We start from the raw sequence: 21,911 nt of genomic DNA on the forward strand, positions 1-21,911 counted from the left end.
CTAGCAGTGATATATATGTACTGTTGCTTTGTAGGCCTATTAGCATATGTGAATATGTATTAGATGAACAACGAATATTCATGACTTTGTATGTAGATGATAAACACTTGGGTGTCATAAATATCCCATTATTCATTTATTATATATTCATTTCTGCTAAGAAACAGGAAACAGCTAATGCAGTGCGGGAGACACGGTCGAAATTACCTGTATTTCCTAGAGTCAACTTCCGCATAGTTGTTTATACCATTCCTTGATATACAACAAAAATCTCAAGATTAAAACCATATGTACACAAGTACAAAAAAATTCTAGGTTGCGGTTGTACTTGTATGGTGTTAAATGAATCTTGCGATTATCCTCTATATCATGCTATGGCCGGAATTGTATCGGGATATTACCGCGCGCCGTACCTGCCGCTATATTTGCCTCTCTTGAGAGTGTCGTGGAGGGCTCACTACAGTCGCCCGACGTGTGGGTGGATGCAGCAAAGGAACACGTAAATTATTGCCTAGATTGCTGTTTTCTTCAGAACACATCACAGGAATCATGCTGCTACAAATGTATCAAGTTATGCTCTATGCATTAGATAAAGTTGTTCGTTCCGTAGATGTAGGGGGAAATGTATTTAAGTCAAAACTTTGTCATATCTAGACTCTACACAAGGAAAACAACAATCTAAGAAATACTACACGCCCCTATGGGATGCAGGATGGACGTACATTTTAAGATGCAATATTTGAATTTTTAAAATCATTTCTTGTCTATCTTCATGTTCTCAGGCTCGCAGTGTTCGGGCTCGCAGTGTCTATAAAAGAATCGACAGTAACCCTGGCCGTGTGTTTCTGCAGTTTGTAGTTTGGTGCAGTAGGTCTTGTTTTTACGCCTACGTGGTAGTAGCATCATCGAGCCATACAGGGTTTATCCCTTGTATAATGATTATTAGGAAAACTAACACTTCTCTTTATGGAGACTGTTATCCCGAGACTGTTGTACACACAGCAGAGATGCAACTCTTATGTTAATACTGTACACTATGACTCAAAAGATGAGTAGTACTAGACTGAGAGTTCGGCCGTTGTGGGCGCTCATCTCATCTCATCACGGGGCCAGGGTAGTGGTGACACGGACGCTCCCAGCGACTCAGTAGGTACAGACCCACTCTTCCCATACGATGACCGTGTCAACGTTGCCACGCTATTTAAATTTGAGCGTGAATTTCTTGAAGCATCGTGCATGTAATGGTATACGTCACCTTAGTTTCCAAATTGCATCATATTTCCAGTGAACTAATTCAAATACGCATCTGTGCTTTATTTGTCTCCCGGTTTCTGAAAGCCACGTGTGTGGAGTTATTACATATTGCCAATCCAGAAGGGACAACTGCTCTTCGAAAAACTAATAAATGGGTAATACAAAAATATAGAAATAAATATATATGCCAATATGAAAAAAACAACTTGTGTTAAAAGTATAAATTATTTATCGAAAATTCCCATTTGGGACAAATTCCAGTTTTATCCATCTCAGCGACAGGTATCTTCAAACGCCTTACGTCAGGGCCGCGCCGCGGGCGTCAGAGCGATCGAGTGCGCGTGCGTGCATGGTCTATCGGAGCCCAAGAGCCCATGCATTACACTTTTGTACATATAGCAGGTGTTCAACTTAAAAACATGCACTTGCTGGAACTGGGACATTTTTTTAATCAAATAACCAAATATATATTAATTAAAAATCAAACCGAAAAGTTAATTTGGAGTTTGATTTATCGAGTGCAAAAAAACGTTAACCTACACTTGATGCAATATACTTTTCACGTATTCTCGCCAACCAGAGTTGTTATTTCTTCCGGCACACTGCACTGGCACTGCGAAATAATGAGACTCCGGATACGAAAGTAGTATTTCACGTATATGTAATGACTAATAGAAAAGTTTTACTTCTATTTCCAGTGTTAGGTGATTTCGCTTGGCAAAAACATCGAATAGCAACAGGAAAAAAAGAGAAAACACGAAATATAATGACTATGACTGGTTCAAGAAGTTGTTCTTGAGTGGAGCTCTTGAAAAACTGAAGAGTATATATACGAGCGTAGTAAATCACCAAAACAGAGAAAATTAAAATGTACATCTATAGACATAACGTCCACTCACATAATAAGAACACCAGAATTTAGATCTAGAAAAATGAAATTAAAACTAATGTCATGGGCATGAGTGAAACAGATAGTAGTGACTCTGAGACTGAAAGTGACACTTCCGAGTGCAGTGCGTGTTCTAGGCAGTGATGGAGACAATTGTGATACTGATAGCTCAGAAAATTCATGTACTGACGATGACACTGATAGTAAAACAAGTCTTGCACATCTTCGCGGACAACTTACTTTGAGAAGTGGCAGAATTGCAGGTCGATTTATTGTTTGAAAATTATCTCTCAGAAAAAATGACAAACTACGCCGCCACCACTACCACCACCACCACCACCACCACCACCACCACCACCACCAACAACAACAACAACAACAACAACCTTTTTTGTTCCTGTTTAAGCAATATATGACAGGTTGCAGTTGTGTTCTATATTAAGTTGCCGTTATGTGGTAACGAAGACAAAAAGACTAGTAAATTCAGTGTTTTGATGGGTAATTATACCAGAATATCGGGATTCAGCAACTTGTTATACTCGTACGTACGTATACTCTAGTCTCTAGAGACAAAGCATAGATATTGGATATTGTCCCCTCCAAGATCTATGGACAAACTAATCATTCTCGTTAGAAATCAACCAACAATCACAGTCAGATTTTCAATGAATCTAACCTGAAACAATCTCCATGGATCAAATAAATTCGAATAAATAAAATGAAATAGCCTTAACGGTGTAATTTTGTTTACTCCTGATCGTTTTACAAAAAAGGAGATAAGAAAACATAACCATGTTACTCACTTTTGCGATGCATACCGCCGTGCATGGTCTTGTCAATATCAAAGGAACATGTACAGTATTTGATTGTGAATCAACTTTCTCTTACAACACATAATGTACGTATACATTGAAGCTATTTTCATTTCATTTTATATTGTGATAAGTTCGCGAAAGTCTAAGTTTTAGATGCGCTGTAAATCGACAGGACACCTGGATATCCTTCAAACGTCAGAAACGTTCATTAACAAACACACTAGCCTTCATACATCAAATTTTTCGAATGTGTAAATAAAATTTATTTAAAAAAAAAACCCAGCAAATAGACTATAATAGACTATAAGCTTACTAATACTGTCTTTCTCTCTTTCAATGGCGGAAATTTTTCATGTTGATTAAAATCTAATGTAAGAATTCGAATATGGCTCGATTGATTTGTTTACACGGGAAGAAGGCGCTCATTGCCGAAACAACAGGATCAAAAACAAACGCCAATATATGAAGGAATTAAAGTGAATAGAACAATCGAGCCGTTTTCCTACGTAAGATTTTAATCAGATTGTCTACAACCAGTTGTATTTTTGCTATTCTAGATCATAGATGCCTACGGCCTGTCCTTCTTCTTTGGATGTTTTTGGTGCTACCATTTCGAGTCTAGTCGAGTCTCCTATACAGTATCGTTAGAGACCACGTTTAATAGCAGACAGACTATTTCCTCCTTCTCTTCTCTGACTGAGGAGAACTACTCCCTTCACCCCGTTTCCTATACCTTTCCGAAGTAAACGTAATAAGCTTATAGGCAAAAACAGTATTTATTTCTGATAACGTGGCTTCGAAAAATAGGGTAGGTAGGTTGGAGTTTTATTTTATTATTTTTTTCCATTTTTTTCCAATTGCTTTGGCCCATAGACAAAATACTTCTGTGATACCTTCGGGCATGGGGTGTAAAAGAAGTATATGTGAAGTAAAACACACAAAAAAGGACTTTATTTCTCTCTGGAATGGGATTTATAAAAAAGAATTGACCGAAGATACTTTGAAATTCACACAGAAATAGAAGTAAATTCTCGCCGTTTTATCTTTTTTGTAAAAAAAATGTTTAGGGTAGGCGGTCTAGGGTTTTCTACGAAGTAAGCTTTCAAATGAAAAAAATGAAGTTTTAATTCTCTTCGCAATGAGCTTCCTCGTCTACAACAGTCCACAAGTTAGGATTTTAAAAAATGAGGGTGTGCAAATGTTACCAAAATAAATTCGATAAAATACACCCTGTAATTAAAAATTTCAACAGAAAACAGGCTCGGGAACTGACAGTGAACTTCAGGCCCGGACTTCTGGTTGTACGATACTTGGCTCCTGCTGCAGTATACTGGGCCCAAGTGTTACGCCCGCGTATGGCGTGGCATAGGGCGCCACCGTTGTCGTTTGGTGAGAAAACACATTCATCACGTGGTTTCAGAGGTCAGCAAGGTTTTCTGATTTCATCACCTTATCTGTTTGCTGATTGGCTGATAGTTTTTCTATAAAAGTTCTAAAAGTTCGTCAAAATTTTTTAAATAGCAAAATTCTTTTATAAATTTCCTATTTATGTACTTAAAGTTAACTCAAACACGTACCCCCTTGTTGCAAACACATCAACGTCTGGCAAGACAATGAAACATTGGGAGACTAATACTAACGATTGTAACCAATCAAAACGCGTCTTACAAACAACACAATATGAATATTAATTTACGTCGGTCAGATTTTGGTCGACATTTGAACTGCACACACAGATGTGTCTGATATCACATATCCTGTACATTTTTGCTTGATTTATTCAACAACAGTCGACATTGCTTACAACAGAGACAGCTCCGATAACTCAGGGATATTTGAAGACTTCACGGAGTCGGCGCATCGGTAGGAAATGGGGGAATTTTTTACTAGTATCCCAGGATAAGTTGTTTGATACACATGCAGGCCATAGACACATCGCTGTGTTATGATCTCAATCCTCGACCGACAAGTGTGAATTCTCCAACTTATTTTTGACGTTTCACAGTCACTGTCGATCTTCATTTTCTGTCGCGTGTCGTTGTCAAACCTTCGATCCTTGTGTCTTCCATTTCTAACCCAGTCTCTGGTATCTGGGTGTGCCATTGTTTCTGCTCTGCAAGCCAATCACTGCTGTGTGGAATCGTTACTGTACGGAAGTTGGAAAGTGGGTGCAAGTTATTATAGTTCGACCACAACGTAAACAATCATTTCCACGAAGTTGTTTGGATTCTCACGGAAGGAATTTCGACTCCAAGTTGATGACTTTGTCGGAGTAGTATTTCACGAATTGTTCGACAGTGACTGTAACTTTGCCACGGATTTCCCAGCATGAGATATACACCAGAATCCGAAGGTGTTACTGTTATGTGCTGGCAGTGGGAATGACAACATTAATGCAAAGTGTCTCCGAGAATTATGGCAAGTAAATATGAAGATTCGGAGAAGAAAGGACAGGTAGGGGTAACACTCAGATGTAACACAATACTCGCACACATACAGTAACCTCACAAGTCAAAATGTACTGTTTTGACTTACCCTTCACAAGTAGCCAAATTTCCCTGTTGGGCCCCTTTATGGGGCAACAGCCTCAGTGGAATTTGGCACTTTTCAAAAAAAAGAAAAGAAAACTGTATGAACAAAATGAAGACTGATTTGAAGCATACAGGTATTCAATACCCTAACAATATTTCAGTAAATAAATAAATTCAAATTTTCTAAATAAGGAAGAAAATAATGATGAATAAGTGCTGTATGTGGTAAGCAGTGGTAGCAGATCGCACCACTTTGTATATGAAAGAATGACCTTGCTACTAGTGCTACAGTATTTTGTGGGAAATCAGTGAATGCATACTGTGTGTCTTTGTAATCGGAGTTGTGAGTTAATATCCAGATTTTCCAGTCGTCTTGTGAAATTGGTATGCAAGTGATGATATGAGAGCGAGTTACTCCAGTATGGAACAGCTTGGTAAATGTATACCATGTGTTGGTTCTGTGTTGTGAGATCTATATGATCATGTTATGTACTATTTACAAAGTCAATTAAACATGATGGGTTATCAATTTCCCACAATTAACTCACACCGTAATCATTTGAAAACAAATTTGTTTCATAATAGAAAGTGATGAAGGCTGTTATCGAACAAAAATAAACATGACCAAGGTTGTCAACACAGGTCAACAAAATTGAAAACATTGCAATCAATCAAACAGAATTAATGTGTCTTGCTCCCCACTCCCCCAGCATCTCTTGTGTTGGTGTTTCCCACAGTGTACTGTACCTATTGACATTTCAACCACACATTGTATATAGTGTCTTTTTAGTGAACAGGAAAGATATATTATGGTTTTACAATGTTGAATGGGGGAAAAGAAGTGAAACCCTGCACTTTTTGATAAGATTTGTGCTAAAAATGACAATAAAAAGATAAATAATAAATAATTAAAATAAGTGAAATAGTCGAAGTAAATATACTTGCCGTCATTTAATTTTACACGATGTTGTTTCCTCTTTGAATTCATTAAATCATGAAGTTGAGTTCGAAGTGAAAGTACTGGTACAATGTACATGTATCTAATTTCTTAGACTCTGTCACACAACCTGTGCTAACATCTGTTGCACCTGTTATGTAATATATATTACATGTATGTGCAATACTGATCATTGTATATGGATATACCATGATAAATGCAGTATTATGCTGCCAGTATTTTATTATGAGATTAAAATAATCATATTAAAAATGTAAAGCAGACTTCTCTTTTATACTAAAAATATACCCATCACCCTCAGCTTATGATATGCAATGATACATGTGCCATATTATGCAGTCTTTTATATTATTTAGGTATAATCGTGTTATAAATGTAATAGTGTATCACATATGATATCATCGTATCTATTCTCATTTTGTTGTATGATATAGTCTGATAAATGCCAGATTATATGATGTTATAGTATTAATTATGTTGTTATGAGATTAGTTATTATGATATTATATAGGTAATATACACTCACCCCTATGTAGTAAATGTAAAGTTCATCCATCTTTAGTTGTATATTGTAAACAGAGCAATGTGATAGCATATATTATATGTTAACATTTATTTGTTATAAGTCTTAAGCATGTACATGTATTGGGACTTGAATGGTACATATTTTGTTTTGGGGCAAGAATGTAGAACAGTGGACCTACTGTATAATAGATACACACCTGTATTCAAGCTAGGGAGTTAGGGTTAGGAATTGGGTAAGGATTACTCCCTATCATTTTATCATTTTGTAACTAGTATGTAAGATACAGATTGACATTCGTGCCATACTACATGTATCAGCCAGCACTCCTCTGAAGCCTGATAGGTCTGAACAGCATGACCTATTTCACAGTCTATCAGTTAACCATAGTCGTGATTTGTATCAACTACCACAAATGGCCACTTTCGTACATTTTCCCCAGCCCTGTAATAATGGCTGCCAATCAGTGGCCTGTACAGGCTTGTTGGTAGGTACTTGGTATAGATAATTACTCTGACTGACACAATATGTATTTATTACTTCCTTGCATAAATTAAGAAACAACAAGTTCAAACATGTAGTTGAAAATGAACAGTCAGAATGATGCATCACATACTGAATTGGAATAATAACCATGAGGAAATGACCTTCCTTTGTAAAACAGTTTTTGATAACTCAGTTGTTGTATTTATATTAAATTAGTATCTTAATTAAGTATCTTTCTTTGTCAAATGGTTGAAGTAAATGTTGAAATTATTCTTAAGAAAACAATGAAAAGGAATGAGAGGTGAAATTTAAAAAGAAGTATTTTCACAAAGTTCTTTAGGAGTGGTCATTTCACAGGGAAGGAAATAACTCCTAATTGCCAAAAGACAATATTGACCTTAGTGATAATAGTATTGAAGTAATGGACTGTTTGTAAGGTGCTTTAATAGTGATGACAAGTTCAGGGTTGCGAAGGTAATTTAAGAAGTTGGTGTCTGTCATTACTCTTAGTGTGGATATGATGTTTCACTTTTCATGGTGTTATAATTTTATAGGCCATTAGGGTAGCAGAGGAACTTGTGGTATGCACAATGCATGTTGGTTTTCAATAACCAAGACTTCCTATTCAGGAGTGTCTGGCCTGTGTCTTGTCTAGCAGTCTGAGAAAAAACCTCGTCGTTATGTAAGGGAGTGAACAATTGTCATTGGGACAAACAAAACACAGCACAAGCAAAATGTATTATTCTGTGGTAAAGAGACATTGTGGTCACTCTTGTCTTTCAGCAATTCAACTGCTTTTGAATAACCCCATGACCACAATGTGTGGTGGTGTTTAACCAGTCTCAGTGCATGGAAATTGTTAGTAATGTGGTACTTGTAGTTACTTCAAAGTGTCATTTTATTGGGCATACATGTACAAATGTAACTTAAAAGAATTATGTGAATGTGGAGGTATACATTTTAGGTGTGTTTCCTTCAAGGCATGCTGTGTAATTCAAATGAATAACTCTAGAATGCATGAGCTGTTACAGTTATATGCTGATTACAATTACATATGTATACTACAAAAATGTCTATTGTATTTTTATATAATGATTGATTGTTTTCTTTCCCTGGAGATTACTGAAAAAAAATGGAATGATGTGAATTTCAAATTTGGATGTGGAGTTCACAAATTGCACATGGAAAATGAATTAAATGTATAATGATTGATAGTAAGGTATTTTTGTAAGTCAGTGCAGTCAAGTGGCTTACATCATAGCCTTACAATAACAAGCTGCCTGGATAATAATTTTACCTTAACCAAATTTCAAACCACAATTCCCATGATAGAAAAAGAAAAACAGTGGCGATGCTACCTACTCTGCTCATGATTTGCTCATAAAACATCAGAATGGTGTTGGTTTTGATAGGAAAAATTAGCATTTGCATGAGGGAGAGATGGTCTCTGAATTTAAAGTGGTTATCATGTATGACGAAGCACAGCTGAACAAAATGAAAAATCATAGTAGTGTGACTGAGTCTTGGCATTATCAATTGAGAAATTTATTTGCATGACTTCAAGCTAAGTGAATGTCATGAAATACAGCAAGTCAGAATGTTTAGTTGATATCATTTTGCTGTTTGGAAGGGGCTGGGATTGACTATAGTTGATATTGAGATCGTAATTTTTGAATGTACTCTCAAGTTTATTTTGTTTTATCTGCATGGTTGTAGAAGTACCAGTAGTGGTAGAGGTAGCCAGGGTCCATATCCATTTCAAGACCCTCAGGTGTTTCCATGGCTTTATTAAAAAAAATGGCAGTTATATGTACATTGGGGAATCCCCAGTTGTAAAAAGGATCTACCCAGCTGTAGAAAGGAATAAAAAAACTCATTCCATTATTATGTTTTTTATGCCAACAAGGTAAACAGCACATATGGGTTTCTTGTTACATTTGACCTTGTGATCCTACCTGCCGTTATTTGCAGTAAATACATGTGTTATTGTGTACATCAATGAGGGGGCTACAGGTTTACATTCCCATCACCCATGAAGTCAGTGCATTGACCCCTTCCATAGACAGTGGGTTTCCCCTCCACTGTCTATGGTTGCACAGTTTGCAGGTGACCTACAATTTTCAATCATGTGATACACTGCATTTGATAGAGTTAATCAATGTATTAAAGTTATAACTGACTTGCGGGTTTAGTACATGTATCTACTTGTAGGTGAAGTAATAGACTCTAACCTGTCTCTAAACAAGTTATGCTGGGCTGTGATTATTATTAGTTACGACAAAAAAATATACCAAATATCTCTTTCTTCCAAAGCTCTCATGAATACATATGTGCGTAATTCCACCAGAATGTCACATTTGATGAAAAAATGTTGGATACATACTGTGTGTCTGTTGGAGGTAAAGAATTGAAATCTAGACTTCTGTTAATATGTACATGTATACTGGTTTGCACATCATGCCTATTTCTAAATAAAGTAGTCTTCACGCAAAGTTGACCAAATCAATCTTCACTGTAAAATACTTTGTCTGAACAATCCAGACAAGAACTTGTTCTCCATTTCCTCTACCATTTGATACATGTATGTTCACACAATGATTGATTGCGTAGGCATGACCTGTGAAGACAGAGTTGAGGGGAATTTGAAATAAGGATATCTCGTAATTACAGACTAGTTCTATTCATTACACCCATTATAAAAGTGATCGACATGACAATGGTTAACATAAGTAGTAATATTTGAAAAAGTCTTAAACAAAGGTTGAAACTTCACGACAGTTGGGGTCAAGTTTTGATTATAAATGAAAGAAATGTATCTACTCTCATGATGATAGTGTCTGCCTACAGCACAGTGTGATTAATAGAAAATGAACGACAGTGTTACTTATTACGTCAGTATTTACCAAGTAATTGTATACTTGTAAACGTGTGACATTGCTGTGACATTCATTACTTACATTTTGTATTACCAGTCACATCTCATACCTAAGAAGAAGTCAAATACGCTGATATTACAAACTAAATCTGGCAATCAGTACAGCATTTGATTTTGACAGGCGCATGTTATGCTCCTATTTTGATAATGCCAGCCTTGGTATCAAGAGATGTTTGTAATCCAACTTGAACCGTAGTCCATGGATTTTATGTACTAGACAGCAGCTGATCTTTGTTTGCGTTACTTCAAATCCATGTTAGTCTTTCAAAATACCAGCAGTATACCCATGTTTGACATACTTGGTGCCTGGTCAGCTTGACTTTCCTTTATATCATGAGTATTTGTAATACATTGTCAATTGATAGTGTTCAGTAACCACTTAGATATATGGATGTGTGATTTTACGTCATGATTCATTGTACTTTCAGATTTCACCACAAATATGTGTGTGTGGGATTTTACAAGATCTTTGTAAAAATGCAAGTTATAATATTGTAGATTTCATCTTGGTGGCAGTCTTTCAACTTTGATAGTACCGTTATATGTATTTATAGCAAGCATCTCTCAGTACTAATAATTGTCATAATTCCAAGGTACGTTCTGAATTAGCATGTGTAGTTGAATACTAGCTTTGCTAACTGTGCCAAATTTGATGTTATACATTGTAGATACTGGTATGTACAAAATGTACTTGTATATGCAAGTGTGGAGGGGGGGGGGGGAGGACTTGTCACATGCAACATACACATATTGTTCTGTCTGTTGCCCTAGCTGTCATATGTACATGTAGTTTGAAAATTGCTAAGACTATCTACGATGTTATGTCATCAGATTTTCTGTTAGTTTTTGCCAAGTACATGTACCAGGCAATTTTCAAGTTTTGGCGTGGTTACATACATTGGAGGTGATCATTTTCATCAATAGGCAGAGTTAAACATTGTCTGTGGTGTCACTCATTACATGTGTTGCTCCATTTGTCACCTGTGTATCTGGGTTTCATCTAAGTCGTTAGGTGACTATTTTTCACCGTTTTCTATTGTTGTCTGATTGCCATGTAAAGAAAACCTTCTTTTCATATGTTTAGTACTTTCAGACAAACAATAAATGATTTAGTCCATCTTATGCAAGTGAGATGTGTCTTGGATCAAACATACAAAGTACTCTTTGAAAATACATGGGTTTATCCTCATTAATTGTGTTCATGGCTTTAATAATGGTGATAGTAACAATGATGGTAGTGATAATGATGACAATGTACTTGTTTAAAATGGTAAATAGGTTAATCTACCTGTCTTATGAATTCTTAGGGTTTTTCATTTGCATTCCCCACCAAAAGTATGGTTTCAATATATGAGACATCGTGTAAGTTTTACTCAGTGAATTTCCTCATCTCGATCTCTGTTATGTATGTTCCCAGACCATGCCTGAACTGTTGAGATGAGGTGAAAATGATGGTAAAGTTGATTATGACGCAAAAACAGATCTGTTGACCTTGGAAAAAAAGTTGACCGGGGACATGCATTCTGTACAATGGCTTCCAAGTGTAGCCAGTATCCCCCCCCCCCCCCCATACAGTACATGCATTGTAAACTCTGTGGCTGGAAAAATGTGAATGAAATAACTTGGAATTTAAATTATAGTTGACAGTATCTCAATTCATTTGGGGCTGGTGGTCATTACTTTTGGAATGTGTAGTCTATCAACCAATTGTTCTGGAGGGAGCAAGCTACCAGTTCAAGGTCTCTTACTGAAACAAAGTTGGGTGCCGCAGGAATGAAGGCCTGTAGGCCCCTCATGTGATGCCAGACAGATCATATCTTGAATGACTTTAGACCACACTAGGTCAGAACATTTTGAAGTGCAAGCTATAGTATTTCAAGTACTAGAGATTGACTACAAAAGTCAATGGCTCTTCAGCAGTGTTAGATAACAAAACACATACAAAGGTGTGTTAGGAATTTTCTTTGTGGAATTCTTTATCAAGGAGCAACATTAGCAAACCAAGACTTTGTTTGAAGAATAAAATGGACACCTCCACCTGACATACATCATGAAGATGTAATTTGAATATCTACTTTTTTTGACACTTGATGGACTTTTTTTGTGGACTTCTCTTGGCACAGTGACTGCAGAATGTCATACTGCAATATTCAAAGTTTCATGGTTGAGATGCCAAAATGCACCTGAGTGCTAGGGTGAAGTATTAGGGATTTCATAGCATCAAAAACTGTCTGTAAATAGTGCCCATAAAACAGCAAAAATCTTACTATATTGCTAAATATTCAAAATACAAAGTGTGATTAACAGAATCACTTGTCAAATGGTGTAACAAGTTGTGATGGATGACGTACCCATTTTCTAAGGTATTCACTGTACAAAGATGATATTTATTTAACCTTTTGTAGGTAGATTATTCCACTCAAACAGTTCCAATGTATGAGAGAAAACTTTTCAGGGGAGGTTCTATGTAAAAAATAAATAAATAAAAGCTACTTGAGCAACCCTAGATTTGGACAGGGGTTTCCCACTGAAATCATGACTGCAATTTTCCTCCTTTGTTACCAAGGTTCTAAAAAATGGGGGAAAACAATGATACAGGTAGGTGACTTTTGATGAACTGTTTGTTGTTTTAAGAGAATCCTGTAAACAGAATAATATACTCTACATGGTGATATTTATAGGTACGTACAAATACACGCCAGGTAGTAGTCTAGGTAAGTCAACAGAAGTTCTTCAAGCATACCAAATAGGAGGAGTTCCCTAGTATTTGTTTGCTTATTGCATTTCTAGGTATGTCAAGTTCACCATCCTCGGTTCTTATTTACGATACAAAACCATACCCCAAATACTGATTTGAAAATATCAGTGTTCAGAAAATAGAAATGCTGTGATATATTTATATAAAGTGTCATGAGAAACATCTTGGGAAAGTGTTAAGATTATGATTGAGGTGTATTGTATTATCAGATTTACTGTGTGTGGGTACTTGTTATGCTCCACTGCAGTTAGGCACTGGTATTTCAATGGCAGGACTAGTGAAGCATTATAACAAAGAAGCTAATAAACTCTACCGGTTGGTCTGAACAGGGTCATGAATTTCATTCTCAGGATTAGTAGCTAGAGATTACTAGGTTAGGCCTTCCTTCCTCAGTTACAGAGGTCGTCATTACAGTGGGTTCATTGTAAGCTGCAACCTGAAGGGGATGGTCCCTACAGTTATACTGATTTAATAAAAAATGTACATCATTATAATTATAATTTATATAGGTTTGGTGAACTCTGTGGTTGAATTTGTGTATCAAATGTGTGTGGGTCTGTAGGAAAATATGTCAAGTTTTAGGAAGTACAGGTATGGGTCATGGTTCAAGGCAGTCCAATGGTTAGGGTGTAGCATTTTATGGTATCCTCAAGTACCATGGTTTATGTTGTGCTATGTGTACAGATTTTCTGCAGTCTACCCTCTTCAACTAAAGTGGTAAGATTGCAATAAGTTCTCATAAAAGCAACAAAGTGGATAGCAAAAACAGTTATGAGTGTGTGATACATTGATATTACAAATTTTGACATTACAAAGACTATAGAAAAACCAATAAGTTGTTTAATTTTATTTCATTGACACGTGTAAAATCCATACCATTCAGTGTTTGACTTGTGTTTGTCTATGTATTGAAATTCTTTCAATGTACTGTTACTTACCAGGGCAATATACAAGTACATTAAGCCAATTTGGACAAAAGAGCTTTGTTATTCACTGTATGGGGATAGTAGTTCGGTCAATACTATTTGACCAAGTAACGTTTATTCCATTGATTGCAAGATGCTTAACTCATTACTGGTTCTGATACTCTCACTGTTGCTAATTTTAGGTCAGTATTCAAAAAGTGTAATTTTGTGCGAGTCTGGTTTGGTTGGGATAATTATTCAACATTCATCCCTGCAGCGCTAAATTATACTCTCCATAAATTGCAGTTGTTAGACAGCTTTTGTCCTGGGGGTACATACAGTGAAATGGATCAGTTGACACCTGATCATAAAATATACACTAGGTCATTGTATGTAGGAGCCACAATGCCCATCTGTTGTTCCATACTCATGTATGACATCATAATGACTTTATTATTTGCCAGTTCAAGTTTACTGTAGGTATGACAAGAATGTTGTAAGTATGTCTAGGCCATTTTTGAACAGTAATTGTATGGTGTAGGGGATTGAGATTTCGAACATATTGTATATATGCTTCGGGGTGTTAAAATTGCAATTTTTCCTTGGCAGAAATTGTAATTATGTGAAATACAAACTCATGTCAGAGTAATTGTATACAAATGTGTCATGGTAGTTAAATTTACAAATATTATTATAACATATACAGTCACAGTTGTTACAAATATTTTAAAATTAAATATGAATTTAAATATTATGAAATGTAATATCTATCAAAATACATATGAATTTATATATCTGTTGCATTATTTGAAACAAAATTGTTCTTTGCAAGTTTTGTTTTGTTATATTCTAGATGTAGAAAAAAATGTAAACTTCCACCCCATTCCTACCCTCATTAGGAGTAGGCCTAAAAAAATAATTGTATGGTTCCGGTTACCTGACCCCCACCTAGTTTCACTGCCGACTCTAAACTTTTTTTTTACGTATTTGAGAAATAGTGGACGCGGAAAACTTAAAAAGATAGTATAAAACTGTTCTGCCAATCTGTAATGGCTGTACATCTGATAGGAAGAAATAAATAACACACAGACCATTTGGGAAACAATGGAAAACCTGAACTAGACACTTGCACAGAAAAAATATAATAAAATAAAATGAAAAATCTATCTACCACACCTATTCTAAGAGCGTAATCAGAACCACACAAGTTTTTTTATTAGGCCATAATAATACTGATCCCTGACAATTCACTTGGAATCCATGTTACAATATATGTTGTTTTGTTTTGATGTCTTGTATTGTTTTGTTTATATCAAACTAGACAGCATGGCTCCCAGAATATGAAAGGAGTTCGGTACATGTAGATGCAGCCCCCCAAAAAGCCAGTTCTAATCCCACACCTGACATTTATGCCCCAATTTCACTTCTGATAAATACCTTGATACTAGGGGATACAAAGACCAATTTTGCTTATTTTGTACTTTTTAGTATCAAATGCCAGTAAACTGAGCAATTGTAATGCATACCATTCCTGAACAGTTAAGTTATCAACACAACTGTCATTGTTGAAACCTTTTAAAGTGTTTGGAATGAAAGTTGTTAAAGTGAGAATATTAATAGTATGATATTATGAGATGATTGTATAGAAAGAATGAGTCATGTTCCCTATAAAGACAATGTGATTGATCAGCTTAATTATAATGTAATAAAGATGACACCATAAAATTGAACCATTGTCTAAATAATTGCTGTTGTAAAGAATTCATAGAAGTTATCTTGATTTCAATCTCATCAAAAAATCATCATTTTACAAAAATGTGACCATTTGTTATCTGAGATATAAGAGTCATTAGACAGCTGTAATTAGTTTTCCTGAAATGCCATCAATTTCATCACCATGTTCAGATCTATCTATGACAGATGTTTATTTAGTTATCATTTGTATCACAGGATGATATATATGTACATACATGTATATGTAGAGGAAATACCATCTGATGCAGAGAGTTGTCTCCAAGGGCCTATAAAGGCATAGTCAATGAAACACCATGTAATCTTACATCTGAGAAGATACTAGTAATACAATGTGTTTGCTAAGATTTTAGAGCACTTGTATCAGGAAACGAAACAAAGTGATAACATTGGGAAAGCTTTCTATTGACAAGTATCCAACCATAATGTTTGGCAGTGACCCGAGTAGAATGTATTATGGGATGGCTTTTGTACAATGTTTTGGTAGTGACCCCAGGAAGATGTATTATGGGATGGCCTTATCATGTAGATTGTATGAGCATGTACATTTGTATGTCTGTGTTTCTTAAAAACATTGGATTGGTAGAATGTGTTGTGACAGAAGGAGTCTGGTAAAAACTCAGTTTAGTACATGTATGAATTTATCTTTATTTTTGTAGAGAACTCTAGATTGTAAGATACACTATGTTGTTCAGTTCTGTATTAGACTTCTCAACCTCGGTGAGACTTGTTCTGGGCTGGCTAATACTAATAGCTTTGTATGAATGTCGTACATATGTATGTATCTTACAGACTATAAAGAGAAAGCATGATGAAGGCCCTTTTGAAAACAGGCCGATTTCCTATGTAATAGACAACACAGAATGAAGTTAAAGTATGAGCTTGATTCTGCAACCCTCAAAATAAAAATATTCAGAAAATGAAATCATTTGTTGTTAATTAATATGCAATTTTCAAACCATAAGCAAATAAGAGAAAGCAGATGGAATTGTGCCTCATTAGATCCTGTTTCATGAAAAAGTAAATCATTGAAAACAGAGCCATTTAATCCATACTGGTTTCTAATGTTCACCATATTACATTAGTTTAAATGGCTTTCAACACAATACATATACATATGCTCATGTTGTTTATACTGGTATGCAATCTATTCCACAGCCTTGCATTTTAAATATATTATAAATGTAACACTAACCATACCCATATTTAGATGTAATAGTACTGTTACAGTACAGAACAAGAAATGACAACTCCATGTGTGATACGAATGGTAGTCTGGGTGCTGAAATATGCATTGCAGAATGTATTCATTTAGCAGAAGGACATCCTTTCTCATCCATGCATAGAGTGGTAAATTTCATTTACAGGGTAATGCATGCACCCATTGTAAGTGAATAAAAGAAGCCCTTTTCTATTTCGTATAAATACATATATTTGCACATACAATTACAACATGAAAGATTGGCTCATTCTTTTTAGTAGAAAATAAATATGATTTAAATACTAAAAGTAAAAGTGATGATAATTTAGGAGCTGTGATAAATTAGATGAGGCAATGAACTTGAAACATACAGAATAAAATAATTTTTGGTAAAGAATAACAGAATTCTAGTGTCATTTGAATTTAAAATTATTTGTTTAGGAAGTACTCAAGTAACACATTCATCTATTCTTCCATTCTCATGAAATGTTTACTATTTGAAAATTCCCAAAATAGGAAAAGTACAGATTGCATCCTATTGTAATCAAAATACAACTTGTTTTATGCAGGAATGTACAGTGTAGTTTAGGGCCAATAGCCAGAAGAACAAACTGTTATTCTGTAATGTTTTGCTGGCTACTAACAATGTACCTTTGGGAATTTGTTTAAAAGTTGTTTGTTTCCTCCAGTATGTTTCCATTGTGGGTAGATTTATAGTTCTCGTTTTGTAGATATTACTGCCTACTTTTCACATTTGACTGGCTACATTTAAAATGAGCTACATGTACATCCCTGTTATGTCATTTCAATAACAAATTTAGACCTTTATCTGTTACTGTAGTTAAATTTGATGGAAGTTACTGGTACATGTACATTTACAAATAGAATGAATTCTACCATTGAAATGAATGCATTTGACATTAGTGTCATTTTAACTGGCTTAGTGTACATGTGAATTGGATAAAAAGCTAACACGTGACTAGACTGTTACTCTATGGATATGGACATGTGTATAATGTGGTACATGTGTATATCTTACATTTTGCAGTTTGTCTCCATAAAGTTAGCAAACCATAAGAAAATATGATTTCTGAAATAATGCAGTAGTGCAAGCTGTATTACATTTGTAAATGATATTATCAACAAGATAAAACAAGAAAAACTTGTAATATTTGTACATGTACGTGAAATTGGTATCTGTGTGTGTGTGTGTGTGTGTGTGTGTGTGTGTGTGTGTGTGTGTGTGTGTGTGTGTGTGTGTGTCATACATGTGCATGTATATGACTTTGTCTATGACTTTACATTTGACCTTCATGGTTTTGTAACTGTTGAACACTAACTGGTATAGAATTCTATTGATAAACAGGTACTTTGGCAAGCTCCACACATGTACATAGTAGACGGTTGGACCCAGTCCAGTTCCACTATTTAGATAAAGAGTAACAACTGAATGAATGATGGTCTGCTACCAGTTATTCTGTGTATTCAATTAATTGATGGATGGTTACCAAGTGAACTAGACTAGGAGAGCAGATTGTAATTTTATAAACCAAAATAACCTTCAGTTCTGGATTCGTGACCTGTAGGCAGTAAAGTGCTTATATACCAACATCTGTTGAGATACACATACTTGGTGTGGATGTTGTTTTTCTCCTAATTCAAGTCAGGCACACATCTTTTGAGTTTTATTTGTGCAAATGGGGTTAGGTTTTCTGGCTGCTAATGAGTGTTTTGTGTCAACCGCATGTGAATACACTGGATAGTTGTAACCCAGGTGTCAAAGGTTAAATGTCACTGAGGTACAATCATGGGCGTGTACAAAAATGTACAGAAATTTCATTCTTATATCAAGGACAGTATTCACAGATATTCTTTCTTGTGATAATTGTAAAGAACACCTTTTTACATGCTGAGAAACAAGAGGTACAAACAACTAGAAAAACTTATTCAAATGATGGGACAATATTAAAAACATGCAAGCCACCTCTGTTTTCACAAAGAGATAAGGCTGAACTTATGCTGCCATTCAGATATCACCATGATAGATAGATGAGGACTGCTTTCAGCAGTTACAAGTTTGTGGTTCAGCCTTTCATCATACTGTAGTAGCTCAGGTTACTTTACCAGTGCAGCTGACAAGCTCAGACGACAGAACTTTGTATGTGTTGACATCTTAGAGCATATGAGTCACTCTGACTTTTACAGTGGAATTTGATAAGGCTGTGTACTAACCTGTAATGAAAACAATAGCAAGTATTCAGAGCATCTGTTATTTTTTATATGCAAATGACTGCATGCATTATTTATAAGGTGAATAGTTGTGTTTAGTCAACAATTTGTATGTCATCTTTTTATACAGGATATACACAATGTGCAGCCATTTCTTTTTAGTGGGTAACATTAGAACAATGTACATTTTTGTAAATTAAAAATCAGAAAACAGAACATAACAAATACAGGGCAATGTGATGTTTATAAATACAATGTAGATGAAAGGATGAGAGCCAGTTTTGACACTTTTGTGGACAACAACAACAGGTACATGTACATGTATATAAACGTGTTATGTGTATGTTGATATGTGATGCAAACTTACAGGTAAATGTTGTTTATTATATTGCAATAGAAATTTATCATACTAAAGATCATCTGTTCACCCTCTTCCTACCAGGTGGCGTTTTTTTGTAGGTGTACACAAAAAACTACAAGTGGGAAAAATAGGATTTACATGTAGAACCAGGCACATCGTCATCAAAGTATAATCAAAGTATAATGTAGACGGCGGAAATAAGTTAGTTGTGAGGCATCACCTATATAGTGCATGTACATGTATCAAGCTGAGGATACACAAACTATGAACACCTGTTGTGCTAGACAGTTGTTAATTCATTGCTTTACTTTCATTCAATAGTCAATGGGTAATTAATAGCCAATCATCATGTCAGACCATATGCTATTCATTGCCAACAGGTGTGGCAGTGCAATATTCTCACTGGATTACTGTATGATTTTATGATAGCTGGGTGGTCTTGATGGACAGAAATAGTTTTTCAATCATGAACTAAATCTTTTGTACATAATGGCATTTTGTAAACAAAACCCACCCTATAATTATAATACATACATCACTACAACACATACATGTATACTCCTTTCAAAACTTGAAAACAGAATGATGTATATATTATAACTACCTGAACTGAATGATAATTTATTAATTGCAGTTTTGGACCCTAACATACAATGTACATGATATGAAGGCATGGCATGCAAATTTCAAATCTACATGGATTTTTGTCTTTAGTGAATTTATAAAACACATGCAGCAGATAACCTGGTCTTTTGCTGCAAGTACAATGAGTATGGATTTGGTGGTAAGAGGCCAAACAATCAATTTGAATGTTAAACACACCATGTCATGACAAATATTTATTGGTTTCTTAAATATAATTACCATACCCCACTATGTACAGGAATTTCTTTATAAATTATCTGTTTTGATTGTTAATTCTTGATATCAGTTCTTCTGAGATGGATGAGAAAAGTTCACAGTTTACGCTTTCTTGACTTGCATGAGTAGTGTTGGTGGAAACAGTCAATCAGTATACTCTGAATATTACATGTAGCTCTTCTGAGATGGATGAGACCAGTCAATCAGTGTACTCTGAATATTACATGTATGTAGCTCTTTTGAGATGGATGGGACCAGTCAATCAGTGTACTCTGGATATTACATGTATGTAGCTCTTTTGAGATGGATGGGACCAGTCAATCAGTGTACTCTGGATATTACATGTATGTTGCTCTTTTGAGATGGATGGGACCAGTCAATCAGTGTACTCTGGATATTACATGTATGTAGCTCTTTTGAGATGGATGGGACCAGTCAATCAGTGTACTCTGGATATTACATATATGTAGCTCTTTTGAGATGGATGGGACCAGTCAATCAGTATACTCTGGATATTACATGTATGTAGCTCTTTTGAGATGGATGAGACCAGTCAATCAGTGTACTCTGGATATTACATGTATGTAGCTCTTTTGAGATGGATGGGACCAGTTGCTGCTTTATACTTTCTTGACTTTTCAAGATTAGAGTTCATGGAAATTATTACTCTGTATATTCTGAATATCTTCTGAGATGAATTAGGCCGAGACCAGTTCACGGTTTATGATTTCTTGACTTTCAAGATGAGTTCATCGAAATTATTAATCGATGCCTTCTGATATTTCATGGACTGGTTCTGAGATAGATGTGATTAGTTGGAATGTACATGTATACTTTCTTGACTTTGCAAATATAATGTAATCATAATGTTCGTAGAATTGTCAATCAGACTGCATACAAATAAAATACATTTTGTATTTATGTATGTGTATATTGAATTGCTGGCAGCTCATGTGCCTCTTACCACTGAAGGCTGGGTTCAAACCAGCCAAGAGTCATCTCGGTTTGATTAAAAATTACCCAACTTTGTATGTATGTACAAAGGGTGGTGCTTAGTTTGATCCTACTGCAGTGGAACAGTGCATGTTTCCCCCCTGCTTTATTGTAAAACTAGGGCACTTGGGTGCTGCACAAGTAACAACCTTATTTGAATTTTCAAATTTACTTTAGATTTTATAAGTTTATAGCGTTATCACCTAATATATCTCAATAAATGAAAAACATACAAAAAATTGTGATGTATTGCATTAGATAGTTGTGAAACCATACCAAAAGGATTTCCCTCTGTGTGTATAGTATAGAATAAATTTGTCTACATGTGAGAGATAAAATGCAACAGGACATCTCTTGTAATATCTGGTATCGCAACAAATTAACAGGTTTAGAATGTTATTAAATTGACAGATTTAGAGTTTCTTAAAACTTAAGGAGAATTGTTTAGGATATTTAATAT

At 35.3% G+C, this 21,911-nt stretch overlaps 1 protein-coding gene across 1 annotated transcript in view; it reads left to right on the plus strand.

The window, feature by feature from the left end:
- The first annotated feature begins 5,226 nt into the window (after positions 1-5,226).
- Positions 5,227-21,911, plus strand: part of LOC144434101 (rho GTPase-activating protein 21-like) — a 108,096-nt gene continuing 91,411 nt past the window's right edge. Inside the window, exon 1 of the mRNA XM_078122557.1 lies at positions 5,227-5,412. Within this exon, the coding sequence (XP_077978683.1) occupies positions 5,374-5,412 (39 nt within the window). The 5' untranslated portion in view covers positions 5,227-5,373. The remainder of the gene's footprint in view (positions 5,413-21,911) is intronic.

Source organism: Glandiceps talaboti, chromosome 4, assembly GCF_964340395.1.
Source record: "Glandiceps talaboti chromosome 4, keGlaTala1.1, whole genome shotgun sequence".
Lineage (NCBI taxonomy): Eukaryota > Metazoa > Hemichordata > Enteropneusta > Spengelidae > Glandiceps > Glandiceps talaboti.